The sequence below is a fragment of the Fonsecaea nubica genome, assembly GCF_001646965.1.
Source record: "Fonsecaea nubica strain CBS 269.64 chromosome Unknown Scaff28, whole genome shotgun sequence".
NCBI lineage: Eukaryota > Fungi > Ascomycota > Eurotiomycetes > Chaetothyriales > Herpotrichiellaceae > Fonsecaea > Fonsecaea nubica.
This window is the reverse complement of record NW_019173701.1, coordinates 100,356-116,529: the sequence shown is the minus strand read 5'-3', so window position 1 is coordinate 116,529 and position 16,174 is coordinate 100,356. Positions and strand designations below refer to the sequence as shown.

The 16,174-nt window shown below is 52.8% G+C and overlaps 5 protein-coding genes across 5 annotated transcripts; 3 read left to right on the top strand and 2 right to left on the bottom strand.

Annotated features, from left to right (window-relative positions):
- Positions 1-6: 6 nt before the first annotated feature.
- AYO20_05033 (hypothetical protein) lies at positions 7-1,434 on the top strand (the record flags this gene model as incomplete). Its single annotated transcript, XM_022643327.1, has 1 exon — positions 7-1,434. The coding sequence occupies one exon, from the start codon at positions 7-9 to the stop codon at positions 1,432-1,434; it is 1,428 nt and encodes a 475-aa protein (XP_022500664.1).
- A 1,256-nt stretch (positions 1,435-2,690) lies between these two features.
- On the top strand, positions 2,691-3,227 carry AYO20_05032 (hypothetical protein; the record flags this gene model as incomplete). The annotated part of the gene is made up of 1 exon (XM_022643326.1): positions 2,691-3,227. The coding sequence occupies one exon, from the start codon at positions 2,691-2,693 to the stop codon at positions 3,225-3,227; it is 537 nt and encodes a 178-aa protein (XP_022500663.1).
- A 3,608-nt stretch (positions 3,228-6,835) lies between these two features.
- Positions 6,836-8,377, bottom strand: AYO20_05031 (hypothetical protein; the record flags this gene model as incomplete). The annotated part of the gene is made up of 1 exon (XM_022643325.1): positions 6,836-8,377. One exon carries the CDS (start codon positions 8,375-8,377, stop codon positions 6,836-6,838), a length of 1,542 nt encoding a protein of 513 aa, XP_022500662.1.
- Positions 8,378-8,708: 331 nt separating this feature from the next.
- AYO20_05030 (hypothetical protein) lies at positions 8,709-13,898 on the top strand (the record flags this gene model as incomplete). The annotated part of the gene is made up of 3 exons (XM_022643324.1): positions 8,709-8,773; positions 8,827-8,977; positions 11,130-13,898. 3 exons carry the CDS (start codon positions 8,709-8,711, stop codon positions 13,896-13,898), a joined length of 2,985 nt encoding a protein of 994 aa, XP_022500661.1.
- Positions 13,899-15,003: 1,105 nt separating this feature from the next.
- Positions 15,004-15,969, bottom strand: AYO20_05029 (hypothetical protein; the record flags this gene model as incomplete). Its single annotated transcript, XM_022643323.1, has 1 exon — positions 15,004-15,969. The coding sequence occupies one exon, from the start codon at positions 15,967-15,969 to the stop codon at positions 15,004-15,006; it is 966 nt and encodes a 321-aa protein (XP_022500660.1).
- Between the last annotated feature and the right edge of the window lie 205 nt (positions 15,970-16,174).

Below are 16,174 nucleotides of genomic sequence, written 5' to 3'. Positions count from 1 at the left end.
GGAACCATGACAGAAACTCGTTCTTGGTGGAGAGATCCGCCATCGCCCGAGCCCTCGGGAGACACTCCCGTATTTGAGTCCAAACCACTGGAGGAGTCAGCATTGCCAAATGCAGACCATGAGCAGCTTCTTACCAGGCGTGTACATGTTCTCGGTCTTGGGAGTATCGGAACCCTGGTCGCCCATTCATTGAGATGCCTGCCCAATCCTCCTCCGATCACCCTCATGATCCACCGACAAGAGCAATACGAAGTTTTCAAAAGAGGTGGTCGTACTATCAGCCTGATAAACAAGCAAAACGAGACCAACGATGAGCAGACTGGGTACGATGTTGACCTCTTCAACGGCTATGGGGAAGACGGCAAGGCGCGATGGGACTTCATTCCTGACAAGCGTTGGGATCAGCCACAGACCAATCCTGTCGAGGAAGGCGAGATGATGGAATCCGGCGAGCTTTACATCTACACCTTGATAGTTGCTGTCAAGGGGCCGGCCACTGTTGCTGCCCTCCGCTCTGTCAAACACCGTGTCAACGCGAAGACAACCATCTGTTTCATGCAAAATGGGCTTGGGCAAATAGATGAACTTAATCGGGAGGTCTTTACCGATCCGCAGGAACGTCCCACCTATATGCTGGGAATTGTTTCTCACGGATCATACATGTCGCAGCCCTGCACAGTCGTCCATGCCGGCTACGGTTCCATAGCACTGGGGATATGTCGAGATGCTGATCGTTTCCCGCTTCCTCCAAAGACGCCAGTACGGCATCTGTGGGAGTTGTCCGAAGAAGAACGGAAGAAGCATCACCCTACGGACAAGGAACTTTTTGCGACACTCTCTTCACGTTACCTTCTACGCACCTTGACTAGATCGCCGGTCCTGGCATGCGCGGCATTTCCGTACCTGGACCTATTGCAATTGCAGCTGGAAAAGCTGTCATCCAATTGCATTTTGAACCCCCTCACCGCGCTCCTTGATGTCCCGAATGGGGCACTGCTCAATAACGAGGAGTTGCTACCTGTGCAAAGGCTTCTCCTTGCCGAGATATCTCTCGTCATTCGAGGCCTCCCGGAGCTAGAGGGGATCCCCAATGTGCAGCACCGATTCTCTGCCAAGCGACTTGAGCAGCTATTCCTGGGCGTGACAAGGCGGACAGCGCAGAATTCGAGCAGTATGCGGGAGGATGTCCGCCATGGTAAGAAGCCAGAGATCGACTACATTAATGGCTACATCATCAAGCGGGGCGAGCAACATGGCATCAAGTGTGCTTTGAACTTTATGCTCATGCAGCTCATCAAAGGCAAGAGTTCCTTGAGGATCGGGGCAGGGCTGCCCTATGGCACCACACAGATCGAGAGCGAGGTCGACCCGCATCGACCCGACTCGGTTACCATTACGGACAATAGTACTCCAAAAAGAGACAGCATGGGTTAACGGATTCTTGTGCACCTCGTGGTGGCTTGGAATAAGCACCTCTCGGGGCTGCCATGCATTGCCATGCATTGCCCAGACGGATTAACTACAAGTATAACTCGAGCAGATACTGAAGCTGACCTCGTGTCAGCGCTTGGCTGCCGAAAAGGGAGGATACTTCAGTAAAGCACAACGAAACTGACCACTCTCTCGTGTCACGCATTGATCTCTACTGTGTTTTGCTCTGGGAATCGTTGTCGATGTTCAGAGAGTCATGAGATATTCGTCGGCCGGGCTGGGGAAGCTTGATCGGGTTCTTGTGGGGGAACAAGGGGAGTGGGAGCCGAACGCCGATTCCCCAATCCAGCACCTCCAGGCGAGGAAATGGGTTTAGTGGAAAGCAAGTTGGACCTCCAATCCCACGAAATCCGTGGCCGTTTGATCCAGACCATGCGCTGCCCAGCCTGGACTCTCTTTTGACAGTGGTCATCTGGGTAGTCCATGTGTGGCTGAGGGAAAGGTTAAGCAGCGTCCCAACTCCGACCGACGGCCACAATCGGGTCTTGGTCCCAAGGCTGGGGCGAGGTTGGTCTAGGCCAAAAATACCTCGACTAAAGCGGAAGTGGGCTGACGCCTCTGTTAGCCTCAAACATCAGTGGCTGAGATTAACGAACAAGAGGCGCTATCGATGAACTTAAAGCTCTCCAGCCTTGGTCCGGTCTTGGTCCTACTGCAGGGGAACATGTTGATCTTGGCGCCACCCATGAGACGAAAACTGGGTGTCAGCTGGTCTGGCTATGGCAAGCACTGCGCTGGTGTTGGAAGCTAAATTGCCAGGTACCCACCCCAGGGACACCCATGAAGACCCCAGTCGAACTCAAAACGAGGCCAAACTTGGACTTTGTGGCGGCAGGTGGAACAGCTGTGACGGCGGTCACACCCAAGGTTGGGGACGCATCGATTGCTGAAGACGGACCTGGACCTAGAGCGGGAGTTGGTTCTCGAGCTGCTCTGCTTTGAGGCTGAGGGCAGAGGATACGAGCATGTCCAGGCCAGGTTTTTTTTCTCCGCGCCAACCTTTCCTGGGTTGGTCTCGTCATTGAGGTCTTCAATATCTATATAACAATGCCTTCTCCCCGACCTCGTCCCAGCCTCTCATCCAGCTCACAACCAGACAATCGTTCGCTATCTCGCAACCAGCACTTTACCCAACACTCGTTGTAACCCCCACTCAAACCACATTCTTTCTTCTACACAGACCTCCGTGATCAATCATCATGCGCTCGTTCACCATCGCCGCCGCCGCCGCCCTCGTTTCCTCAGCCTATGCTGCTCCATGGACAATGGGCGGCCTCTGGGGAGCCAAGTTCGACCCAACCAAGTGCTTGACTCAAGGCACGGTTGAGAGCATTGTCGACGGCTTTGGCAAGCTCATCTCCGCGTACACGGACGCCGACGCTCAAAGACTGTTGGCTGACGACCTGGTCGACTACTCGGACTCTATCAATTCCCTCATCGGGGCACCAGTCGGGACTGCCACCTTCCCCAGCAAGGCCGCCTTCATGGCGGGCCAGGGATCTCAGCCTCCCGTCCCATTCGAACTCCTTGCCATTGAGGCGTACAACTGCGACACCATCTCGCTGCGATGGATCGGTGGTCTGCAGCCGCAGCCAGTCAAGGGCATTACGGTGCTGAAGGCATCCAATAGCCAGGGCCAAAAGGATACATGGCAGATCAGCACCATCTTCACCGAGTTCAACAGCATCGCTTGGTTGCAGGACATTGGTGGCAACGTGACCTACCCCAGCCACTAAACGGCGGGTGAGAGGCATCATCTTTTGGGGGGGAAACCCCACTTGGAACATTTGGCATTTTGGACCAGAGGCATAGCGTGGGCGCTGAAAAGCGAACGATCACTTGGTACATGGATGGGGGTGTTGCCACTGTACCTACTACTGAGATTGTCAGTATGTGGGTTGGGCACACGACATCAAAATAGGGGGTGGGCGGTGGACAGTGGACACACGAGACCCCGAGGCATACCTATATTGGACATTTGTGAAACGTTACGCGATATCATTATTTGGACGTTTTGACACTTGACCTGCAATAGAAGTGGTAATTTTAATGGCTTTTGACTTGAAGTGCCTCTACTAGTAGTAGTCAGCGGGAGTCGGGGTGCAGGGTTATTTCGCTTATAACCTGCACGAGTGCCTGATTGATTGCCGACTTCCGGGGAATGAGGAGGGGAGAGCCGAGTATACGGACTAGTAGCTCAGTTGTTTGAGATGTGATGCTACAATGCTGACGATGGGGTTTCCCGCTGCAATTATCTCCTATTCTCGCGCGATCCCTCTACTCAGTTCAGTTGTACCTACGAGCAGTAATTGTACAAGAAAGTAATCGTTCTCTACATAAGGCGGGTTGTGGGTGTGGTTGTGGATTCTGGCGGCCCAAGATCGACGTCTGGGACAGGTACCTCGTACAAGTATTTGTGACTAGCCCAACCTGCTGGCTGGAGACTACAAATCGGGGGGCCAGCGGAGAGAGGGGAGAAATGGGAAGTCTGGAGCCCCCAAGTCAAATAGTCTTCGAATTACTACTCGGCAAGCTCAAAGGCACAAACAAGTATTAAGTCATCTCCCGAATGTCTGAAGGATCGCAAAGTAATTTTGTTAGGGGGACGCTTCGGCCCCCCGAGCGAGCGGTGGTGCGGGTTGAACGTTGTGAGTCGAACTTGCGACGGGGGAATGAACTACTGGCTCGAGCAGCGACTTTACTTATCTTGGATAGATAGGTAGGAGGGTAGGTACCGGGGACATGTTAGTCCGTAAGTAGTACTCGATCCCTTCCTACTCGGTACCTGCATAGTACTCTACTCACTATAAGTTAGTAAGTACTGGGTCGGGTGGGTGGTAGGTGAGTACCTAGATGATCCTCTGTGATTCGCGATAAACGAAACAAACCACACCTCGTCTCAACCCCGACTCGACAAGTCGTCTCAATCCCATACCAAATACCAATCATCATCGCAATCACATCCACAAGCCTGCAAGGTTGGGGTACGAGCACGGGTAGTACTCGGAACTCGGGACATCATTTCAGAGAATCTGCGAGTTGTATGAGGAGTGCCATTTCTTTGTCGTTGGTACATCAATCACCATCGGGGGACGTTTCCTTTTTACCCTGTACCTACTCCAGGGGAAAATGGGATATTCAAGGCTCAACGGCACCCGGCAAAGCTTGATTTTTTTTTGCTTGGCTCGATCAATGGCTTGGGGAGGAAACGCTGACCAACGAACGACTTGGCTGCTTGGTAGTCAAGAAACGATCTCGCACCCAAGCCTTCGCGCGAAACGAGTAGTTTTGGGCCTGTTGAAAGTATATACTCCGCACTTGGCACTACAAGTACCTCCAAGTACAAGTAGTAGCTCCAGGTGGTAATATAGTACGAGGACTACGTGTAGAGTTGATTTCGCTTTCTTTTCTTCTCATCTACCTACCTACCCGCCTACCTGTGAGTTGGCACGAGGAAGGGACTAATATCTTCTCCGTACCTTGGTACCGACTGCCGAGTCCTGAATGACTCGCTGGAGGCCTCGACGGCGAAATGCCGTACCTACCTGTAAGTACTAGGACAGAGATCACAGATCATCAGGTACTCCATATTTCCACTCCACCTAGGGACTGCAGCCTGCATGGTCACCAAGTTTGGTGTGGATGGCCAGGTGGTCTGGTGAAATTAACGGATCCCAAGCCTCTTTCCCCTGTGCCATACGAGGTACCTATGTACTCACCTACTCGGTACGAGGTATTCAGTGCTCAGATACGACCACCAGTACGAGTAGGTAGATACTGTAGATTCGCCGTGAGAGTGGAGTGGAGTGGAGTGACACCAGCACCGGTACAAGCACAAGCACAACAAGGTATGGAGAGGAAAGGAGAGAGAAGGAAAAGGACGTGGGGAGAGAAGAACTTCTGGGACCATTTCTCCTCTGAACTACTTCCGAGTATGACTGCGCTCAGACCAAACAACTTCAACTTCAATTTCACTCCCACTTATGCGAGGTCCTCTGTGGGTGATCCATCCCATCCAGGCATGTCATCTCCCCCCTGTCAAGGCCAACTCACCTCTCTTCCAGGACCATGACTAGGTATGTACCGAGTACCGCATGCGCTATTCTCCATGGCAGTCGGTGGTCTCGTGCTCACGAGTCCTTGACCTCTGCGCAAACACATGTCTGTGCAAAGCTCATGATCACAGTGCTCCTCGAGAGTTGAGGACTAGATGGCCTCATCATTCGAACACACACACACACACACACACACACACACAGAGGATACAGGCCAATACAGAGGCGCGCACATGATGTCAACAGACCACGCGCCCTTTGCCGCATCCGCAGACTCCCTTCCTCTCAATTCCCCGATCCCGGACCTCGTCGTGGCCTCAGCGCGCGAAAATGCGCAACAGAAAATCTGGTTGAGATCTCTCCCCCTTGTTCTTTTCTGGAGACATGAATGACCGGATCGATCGAGTCCAGCTAGTTCGGGCGAGAAAGGTGCAAGCAGGTCATGGGGCACGGATGCTCCTACATAAGTCCAGAGTCCAGACAAAAACAGTCGAGAGATATCCACCCATGCCATTCTATGTAACCGATGCGTCGTATGCAAGGGGTTTCATTCTCTTCTGAAATCGAGATCTCTGGGACGACGAAACCACCACGTGTACTCGTGGTGGTTCTCGAACATGACTCCCCCTTTCCATCCCTATGGTTTCTTTGAGAGGATGAGATACGAGTGGTCACGTCTGCTAGTCAGTGCAAGCTTGCACTGGGACTGTTTATGGACGCTCATGCTCACGTTTATGCTCGGGCTCGGACTCGGGTTCGGGCACGGCTACATGATAGCGTGACCGAAAATCCGCGGCAAGGGATGAACATGCTAAACATTATCGAAAAGGGCTGTGGCACTCTGTTGAAAGCATCCGTGCCCGGGGCTATCCACGCAAGAGTGTCGATGCCTCTCCCGAACAGCAGATTATGTAGTGCAGGACGAGGAAAGCTGGTCAGGTGAGTGACTACGGGACCTGCCTGCCTACCGATACACCTCTGAACCCCTCTCATGCCTGAGATGGGTCGAATTAGGGATGTGGACAAGGCTACCTAGTAAGAAACAGAGGGGTAAGACGATGACCTACAGAATGGGCGCAGCGCTATCTTTCTCGATAGGAATAGGTAGAGGTACGTCTCTTTGCTCCTGCTCCCTTTCTCTGGGTAGATATTCTGGACGATGCCGATGCTACCATGTCCTACATACATCATACATCATACATCACCACCCCAGGGAAGAAACCCTCAGTTGGTCCATACCTGCTCGTCCAGCCGTAATCATTCAACCATATAAAAATGCCAGGTGACTTTCATCTATTCATATCAGAGAAAGTAGACGACCGCCCCTTTTTGGCTCCGAGAAGTCGCGACACCAGCTTTCCCACAACACCGAGTTTTGGTTTCTTCTTCTGCACTTCCCCCGACTGCTCTGACGTCGTTGTGTTGGCCCGTTTCCTCTTCCCTATTGACGGCGGTGTTGGAGGTGCGAGTACACCGGTGTCGCGCGGCAGTACCGACAATGTATTGTTATCTTCACATCTGGTGCCGTCAATCCCTTTGACAAGGTTTCGCTCTAGCGTCATCGCTCGGGATGTTATTCTGGGTTCACCTTGGGGGGACAAATTCGTGCTGGGGCGTTTACGTAGCTTTGATGACAGCGGTGCGAGACCGCTCTCGTCTTTGCTCAACATGTTGACACTTGGACGATTGTGACGGTACTGCCGATTTGCTTCACGTGTTTCATCGTGCTGCAAGTCGGAAAGACCATTTGTTGTCATTTGACGCCAAGTCCGAATGTTTCTCCTGCGAACTTGTACATTGGCTTCCGCGATGAAGCGTTCGGCGGCACGAAGATCCGTGAAGCTTTTCTTAATACGCATGAGCGGTGAACGGTAGTTCCTGTGGTCGTCCTCGTCGTCCCAATCGATATAAGACACTTCCTTCTGTCTTTCAAACGCTTGAGGCAAATTGCTGGTTGTAGCCCCCAATTCAGAATGCAGGATATGTCGCGGTAGCCCAAGATTCGAACCGCTTGACAGATTTGTGGGCTGAAGTGCCCGACAGAGCGGATCCTCTTGATACAGAAGAGGACTGGATAGTGGCGATTTGATGCCATGGGCGCGAGAGCCGATGCTGGTCTCGTAAGTTCCCTTGGAAGATACCATGGCATTGTCAGAATCCTGCGGCAGAAGACTCTCAAAGTAGTTTCGCGAAGAGTCGACCGCTGTGCAGGGAGAGCTATCAGAGATGGCAAACGACGAGCGAGATTGACATGAAGTTGTCAAGGACGGGACTGGAGTGATCGGGCTTGTTGGGGGAGTTGAGAGGGTGTCCTGTTCTAGTGAGACATCTCCAATCTGTGCGGTCAATCGCTTCAACGCTTCGCTCTCCACGGTCGAGGTCGAGTTTGTGTTGGTATCATGACATATGGATGACCCGGTTGATATTAATCGACATTCAACCTTGCCGGTATCTGACAAAGGTCGAGTGAATCTCGGTGCTGGTGGAAGCAGACTTGTGGGACGGAGAAGAGCTCGGTGAGAGGTTCCGTTACCATACGTATTGTTCGAGGGCGCAGAAGGGCATTGAGGACTGTTCTTGGTGTAGATATTGTCATCGTTTGCATCTGAGTGTACCACGGACGGTTGGACAAGATTTGAGGACCACTGCTCCAACATCTCCTCGGGGTAGAGGGATGCAGACGGCACACGGTGTAGGAGCAGTGGATGAAAACCACAAGGATCCGCCAAGTCATATGGCTGGGAGCAGGAAGGGAGGCCATCAGAGTCACCCTTTCCATAGGAGTAATGTGGATTAGTATGGGGTTCGCATGTTGCCAATGGCAGAGGCATGTTTCGGATTTCGTGTTGTATGTAGTGGGAGGTGTAGAGCATTCCTTGAAAAGATCCACGCTGTCACATTGAGAACATATAAAGAGCTTGAGCTTCCGAATCAATCTTCTGACACAATGGATAGAAGTAGCTGAGGTTCAGCTAAAGATGTCGGGTTGGACCGAAGGAGGAATATATGAGAAATAGGCCAGTACATCCGCGGATCAAAGGATTTCGTGTAAGATTCTGGCTGGACTGGTGTCTGCGCTGACCAAAGGGAGCTCAAACTGCAGTTTGAAGGAGAAGCAGCCTGGATCTTGATATTGCAGGCTGTCACATTACCATGCACGCCATGGAGATCGTGGTCTCTCGGGATCTGGGCACAGTCAGTCTGAACAAGGGTGGGACCTCAATGTGGTGCGTGGGTAGGAGAAGAGCTGTTCTTTCTTTGGCGATATACCACGCAGAAGCGTCTCCAAACTCTCGACAGCAGCCCGGACCGTGGCTCTGGATTTCGAACTGGAATCGGAGGGATGGGCCTGGAGCACTGAAGGCGAACTGCCTTTCATGTATAATTCGTCCGAGGCCCTGGCCAATGCTCTGCTCATGTGTACTGGAAAGGTATTTGCAGTGTCGTCACGCACAGCGCCCGTAGGGCCAACAAGGGGGACATCTCGATGTTGCATTACGGTGTAGTACGATCTAGGTTTGTGTCATCTGCTTCTCGTTGGAGGCAAGCCACCTGTTCAATGATATGCTCAATGATGCAAAACGTCCATGTTTTCGATATTAATAATCCAGACTGAGGACCGGGCAGCAGTCGAGGACCAGTTGAGGACCAGTTGAGGGCAAGGGGGACAGCTTCATCAATCTAGGCACGAATTCCGTTCCGCACAGTCGGGACAATAGAGACTCCACTGCATCATTCCCTGGCTGGACAGCAACACCAAATATGTGAATTCGAGCTTTCCAAGGGAAAGTTGGACAGCAAGGTGGTGATTTGCTCTTGACAGGATTCCGACCGCTTGCTCCAAATCTTGACCAATTTGCTGTTTATCAATAGCAAACATGCAGGAGAAGATCAGTTGGTGAACAGGCCCTTACCAATACGACCGATCTGGCGAAGGACATGTTTCCTACCTGCTTTCCTCGAGAGGGACTAGCACCACACCCTCATGCGTCCCATATCAATCTTAACGGGGTAAGAATGGGGCGCAAAAATAGTTTATACTGACGCGTTTGACATCTGGCATTGGCATTGGCATTCGCAGACAGTCATGGTTGACGAGAAGTAACCCTACAGCCACCAGGGAGATAACTGGACGACGCCGGTACAAAGATAAGTCAGCTCTCACCGCAGACGATTTGGTAGTTCAAGCTTCGCAGATCAAAAGCATAGATGATCAACAGGGAAACAGGAGACGTAAGGCTCTCAGCCTCAGTGGTGGCGACAGATATCCGGGAAGCAAACGCCATCAATCATCTTGGTACTGTGGCTTTAGCTTCTGCTAGGGCACAGCGAAAGAGGGACGCAGGAAGGCTTGCAGGTGTCTCGTCTGCAGGTGTGGCGATTCGTCCAGAGACATGGGATGCTGAGCCAATCCGCGTCTGAAAAGAGCACAAGGAGGTGACAGGTCAAGCAGAACCTTTTCTGTCCCCTGGCACGCCCTGGTTCCTGGATGATTTCCTGAGAAGGGTGGTGGGGCAGAGAAACGAGGTCTTCGGATCCATCCAGCATTGTTTGTTCTCCAAGCTCTTGACTTCAGTGTCTTTTCTCCTACAGGACTTGCTTCTTGAGACTCGAGGAGGGCTGTCGGGAGATGAGCGGCCGGCAACGAAGGCGTTCGGGCGGTGACGATGCAAGTGAAACTGTGGCTCGTCGGACCAGGGGCTGAGAGATGCAGATGGCGGTGGCCGAAGATCGCAGGTGCTGGGATGACGATGCTGCCAGCTCATCGCTCCACATCTGGGCCTCGACGCTTTTGCGAGCTTGCGCCCAGCCTCTCCAATATCGCACCACGGCCTCACTCTACTGACTTTCCCACAACCCGTTGGGTGCCCAAACAAGAAAAAATACGGGACCATGGCAAGCACGTTGTCGAGGATAGTTCCAGGCTGCTCTTCAAGTGTCCAATCCAGACATCTGGGCTCGGACTGCCGGTAGCGATCCGCAGTCCGCCGTTTGTTCTCCCGCAGTCTGCAGTTGAACTCTTGCGACCCGCCAGATGCTTGCGATCACCGACACATTCTCAATTACCAGTTTGAATGCTGAAATGCTTGCCATCAAGCTCTAAGACATCGCTCATGCGAAATTGGAAGCTGAAAGTCACAGACCGCGCTCATAGCTGCGCCCGTCGAGTTCGGCGCAACCGCCACCTAGAGATCTGCCGGTCTTCAACACCACACAGTCGAACGAAATTCGCTGCTTGAAGAACCCGCAACGACATTCCTTTGATGTCTCTACCGAGTAGTAAATTGCCTCAATTCACTCACCAATTTGGAGACGCGACTTGGCCGCACTGGTGGACACGCGACTCTACGCTGGACGCTGAAGGCCCAACCTCCATGATTTTAGAAATTGACCAGCCACCAGCACAACCACGCGCACTTCTTCCACCTCACCACGTCAATGCCTCCGTTACAGTTACTGCTCACACCCTCTCACGTCTTGTCTGGCTCCAACCCTGTTTAGCCTTTACCCTACCACGTTCAGAGTCTATAACACAAACCCCATCGTCCTTGCGCGTCAGGCGCAGTCCCCAAATTGTCCCAGGATCCCTCGCTCACCCAGCAACCAGCTGTCGAAGTGTCGCCCCCCAGACACTCCGCCTTTGACGACCTTTACGAGTTCTACGACCCGGAACGAACCCCCGTACCCCAACGCCAGCAACAAATACCTACCCCCATCTCGCAGAGACGTCCTCATTCCACGCAATCTAGCGGTGCCCGATCGCTTCGGAGAACCCCAAGGTTACAAGAGCGACGGGCAACTGCACAGTTCCCCCTGCGTGCGAGAAGGTCCCAAGCCCTCTCTGCGACACCGCCAGTCTACTTTGACGAGTCCGGCTCTACCACCCCTAGCTTTTTCCAGCAACTGGTCTCGGACGACTCCTATCGGCCTCGGAGAACGCTCCAAATCTCTCGACATACCCACGACGCTATCCTCTTTGCCCTGGAAGCCATCAGGAGAGGTGATGGTGTTCACGCGCAGCCATTAACTGCTGATACACTCGAAGAAGAGGCTCGAATGTCAGATTTGATAAGGGGCACTGCGCCCGGCACCGCTGCTGTATCAAGTCGAACTCAGAATGGCGGAGCAACCCGTGCGGCCGCAGCAGCTGGCACTGGTCCGACACCCACCGAACCTCCGCGATATCGCACTCCGACGGATGTCATGCGAGAGCGCCGGGCACGGGAAGCTCGTAGAGCCGAGGAGGCGGCGGCCAGGCTACGTCAAGAGGAGGATGCCAGAAGACTACAAGAAGAACAGGTTGTTGGCGTTGGGGAGGATACCACACGAAGAACGACTACGAGGCCCAGCGCTCAGCCTCCTCAAACCTACAACATAGGTGGAGCTGTCCCTCAACCTGCTGGTCCCACGACACGGCGGCAGGAGAACATACAGCCCACCCAACCGAGTGCCTCTAGGACAACTGGTAGAGCCCCTGAAACTACGGCGAGAGAACCGAGGGTTTCTGCGTCCACGCAGCGAAATCGCACTGAAGCCTATGAACAACTCAGCATTCCTGCCACTGCAACAGCCAAACCGCCGGAACAGATACCACGGCCCACCCAACCACCGCAGCCACAATCTCGAACGCAGGCTGTTCCCCCGTTTGGCTCTCAGCCCGTTCAACAGCCTGTTGCTCAGCCTTCCACAGCGGCCCGAAGCCGCTTCCCCAATGCATTCGAACGCTGGGAAGATCTTTCTGCCCGATGGGAAGGCATCGTGTCATCTTTCATCCATCGCATGGAAAACAATGCCGATGAATTGGCCGGGAAGCCCCTTGACCGGCAAATGGCTCGACAGATCGACGACTTGTCTCGGGCAGGCGCAAACCTGTTTCACGCGGTGGTCGAACTGCAACGCCTTCGAGCGTCGTCCGAGCGCAAGTTCCAGCGCTGGTTCTTCGAAACTCGGCACGAGCACGAACAAGCTCAAGAACGACAAGCCGAGCTCGAGCGTCAACTGCGGGCTGAGAAAGAAGCTCGAACACTCAGTTCCACCTCGATCGAACAGGTACGTGCAGAAAAGACAAGAGCAGAAGAGCTAGTAAAGGAGATGCGCCGCGAACTACAAATCAGCAAGGAAGAAGCTCGCCGCGCCTGGGAAGAACTGGGTCGAAGGGAGCAGGAGGAACGTGAGAGAACCAGTGCTTTACGGAGCGGAGAACCCACCCTTATTGGCGGTGTCCAAGTCGTGCCGATGCAAGGTCTGCCGAGTAGGCAGACGAGCACAGCGCAACGTCCACAAACTAGAGATGGGCCAACAGGTGGTGCAGGGCCAACAACCATGTCTGGCCAGCAACCTCAACAACGTCCTGCCTCTCGTCAAACAACAACAACGTCTCTCGACTCGCCTGGTGAAGAAGGTCGACAGTTCACATATCGTCCGGACACTGGCAACTCCTCTACCATGACCGACCCGTTCACAGAATCATCTCGGCAGCGCGAACAACAGGGACAACAGCGTCATGAGCCAGATACGCAATTCTATACCAGCCCCCAGCCCACACAGCCTCCAACAAGTGGTGCTGCAATTGCTGCTGCGCGAGCCGCTGCCATCGGAGGACAGTCACCTGCGCGCATGCCTGGAGAATCAAGGTACTATCCCGTTGCCACCAGCGATGCTCAAATGTCGGGCGCTTTGCCCGCGCCAGTCCGCCAGGGTACTGGAGGGACAGAACAGTCTTACATCCCCTCCAACGCATCATTGGCGCCATCCGAGGAAGAATACCACATCAATCCCGATGGCAGCTACACCCGAGACTCGCAAGGCCGTCGCATCCCTTATCGTCAGCCAATCGGAGCAGGCACCTCAGGTTTGACAGGGGAGATTAGTGAAGAAGAAGGTGAAATACCGGAAGAGATGTCAGAGGACGACGACGACGATCATGCCGCGGACATCGAACGTGAGAGAATGTACGCTGCGCAGTATCGCCAACTACAGCCATCACAACAGCCGCCTACCACAACCTCAGGACTTCCACGTACTACAACAACTGCCCTGCCACCCATCCCCCAAGGCCGGACATTGGATGCCACATCATCACCTTACGAAGGACAAGCCTACGAAATAGATGTTCCGCCCGCAGTAACTCAGGCCATGACAAGCTGGGAGAGCGTACAAACTCGCAGCCACCACCATCCGACCAGGCTGAGCGACATCATCGAGGAACAGACCGCGAGAACAAGTCCAAGTCGGACAAGCTACGTTAGTGGCTCTGGTGTCTTCCCTGGTGATCTGGGACCCGGCACTGGAACCGCGGGAACAGGGGCTGGAAATGGAAATGGCACCGGAAGTGCCTCCAATAGACGGTGAAGAGAAATGAAAACTTGTGCCGTCGAACACGAAAAGGTGACAGATAAATCCGGGCTGTCCAGACTTTTCTGGACGTCCTTGGGTATCCCTTGAACCTGTTGCTAATTTTACACAACATCCACGACCTTATATCGGATCCACAAAAACGAAAAAAAGTTCTCCAGACACTTTAATCAATGGGTGGCTTCACAGTCTTACGCTCGATGTACAACACACAGTACAATATGGATTTAATGAATGCACATACCGAAGGTCGAAGCCATCTCAATGGGCTAATAGATTCGATGCGCTTCGTGGCGCAGGACCCGATTTATTTCAGCTTCTTTAAACCCTACCGGGGGAATATCTGGAGAACGAGCTTCGAAGAAGCCGGAGGGGCTACTCAAATAGCCCACAAGTCTCTTAAGGGATGAGACGACCATTGGGTGTGCGAGGAAGAGCGAGGAAATCTTCTAATGTCCTCAGCTTAAATTTGACAACCTGGATAAAAGCACGGCTTCCAAAAGGCAAAGGGGGAGAAGCTGAAAACAAGGAGCGGAAGGTGAAATGATGCGAGAGACCAAAACTTCTTTTATTGCCAGGTCAAGTTCTTTTCAGTCTTGGGTTCATAAATCATGTTAAAGCAGTTTTCATAGCAAGCGAAGGCGCGATGGGCGAGTTGTATCATGGTCCCGATAAAGCTCTGGCAAAGATTCGCCAGTCATCATTGTGAAACTCCTGGACCGAATACGCGGCCATGCTTTTGAGAATGCAGAGCCACCGTTTCCAACGCTTTCGATCCAATTTCGTTCCGTTGATACACATTCTCACACTGTCCATGGGCCATGCTCAATCGATCTGATCACTCTTGGGTTGGTTATTGACATCAGGTACTCCTTTCACCAGTCTCGCCGGTGCACAGCGCTTCAAAGTGTGCAAGCCTCTCGGTCATTTCGCTTCTTGATGGTCAATAGCTGAACCCACACAGAAAGTTGTCATCATCAATCGGATACTCGTAATTGCCTCCCATTTTACATCCAAATTAACTGCCGCTTCGCGAGTGGCACAATATTTCGATTCGTGACACCCTGTCGAACCCTTGCTGTGCCTCCGACAATTGACCCTTTCAAGACGACGTCGTGCCCGAAGGGGGAAGCCAAGCGTTCGGATTGGATTCGATATACGGTTGGGTGACACACCAACAAGTCAGCTGGAAAGGGTGAAAAAGAGCTGGAGTCGGATTGCCTCCTTGATCGAAGCAAGTCATGGCGGCACAAGCCTCCGCAGTCATCTTTGCATTGTATAGGTCTGGCTCAACCAATGCCCGAGCGTCCAGTGTTTTGCCTACATCGTTGAACATGCAGCCGCAATATCCATCGGTGCCCCTGATCTTATTCATGTGGTAAAAGGGGCAAGCTCGGTCGCATCGAACGCTCCAGATCTGTCGTCTCTGGGGTTGAACATATGCAATGTTGGCGTCAAAACTCCGTTTACCGGCGCCCTGAGACACAGCGGTCAGAGTCAACGCTGTGCTCTGAGTCGTGTTCATCTTGTCGATGTCTGCAACCACGTTGTTTCCAAGAACTGAATAGATGCTTCCATCACTGAGTTTCTGGATCCAGTAAGTAGCAATGTTTGGATCGTACATGTTGATAGCGATGCATTGACAATCAGCAACCACCGTCTGAGGCTGTCCTTGGTTTTGATTGACCACCAAGGGGACCAAGTCAAGGTTAGGTTGAGGGTCGACAAGCCCAATCATGCCACATGGTAAGGAAGTGCTGCAGTTGACCACAAGTGTGCTTGGTACTGGGCCATCTAATTGCAGGTAGACTTGGATGACGCCGTCTAGAAGATAAGGGATCATGGAGCTAACTATTGCCGTATTCTGAGGTTGGACACTCAAAGATTCCTGAATCAGTTCTGGAGTAATGTCCTGGTTGGGTGGAGGAATGAATGTGGGGACCGCAGTATCGATTGCTGGTGCTGGACTTGTTTGTGTTTGGCGGCGGCGCAGGTCATTCACCGATCGTTCATGTCTTTCTGAAATTGAATTATAGGCTTCATCGGCTTTGGAGTACCAGTCTTCCATTGTGCCGCAGTAACACGAATCTGTTATTACAGAATAGAACGTTTCTTTGCCATTTTCACATTCCAAAGTACCACAGGGAGAGGGGAACTGAACGAAAGTCAATCAGCAAATGATACACAATCAAGCGTCATTAGAGTCTGAACTCACAGGAGACCCGGACAATACTGAGCATGAACAAGAGAATGACGACAAATCGAAGGTTGCT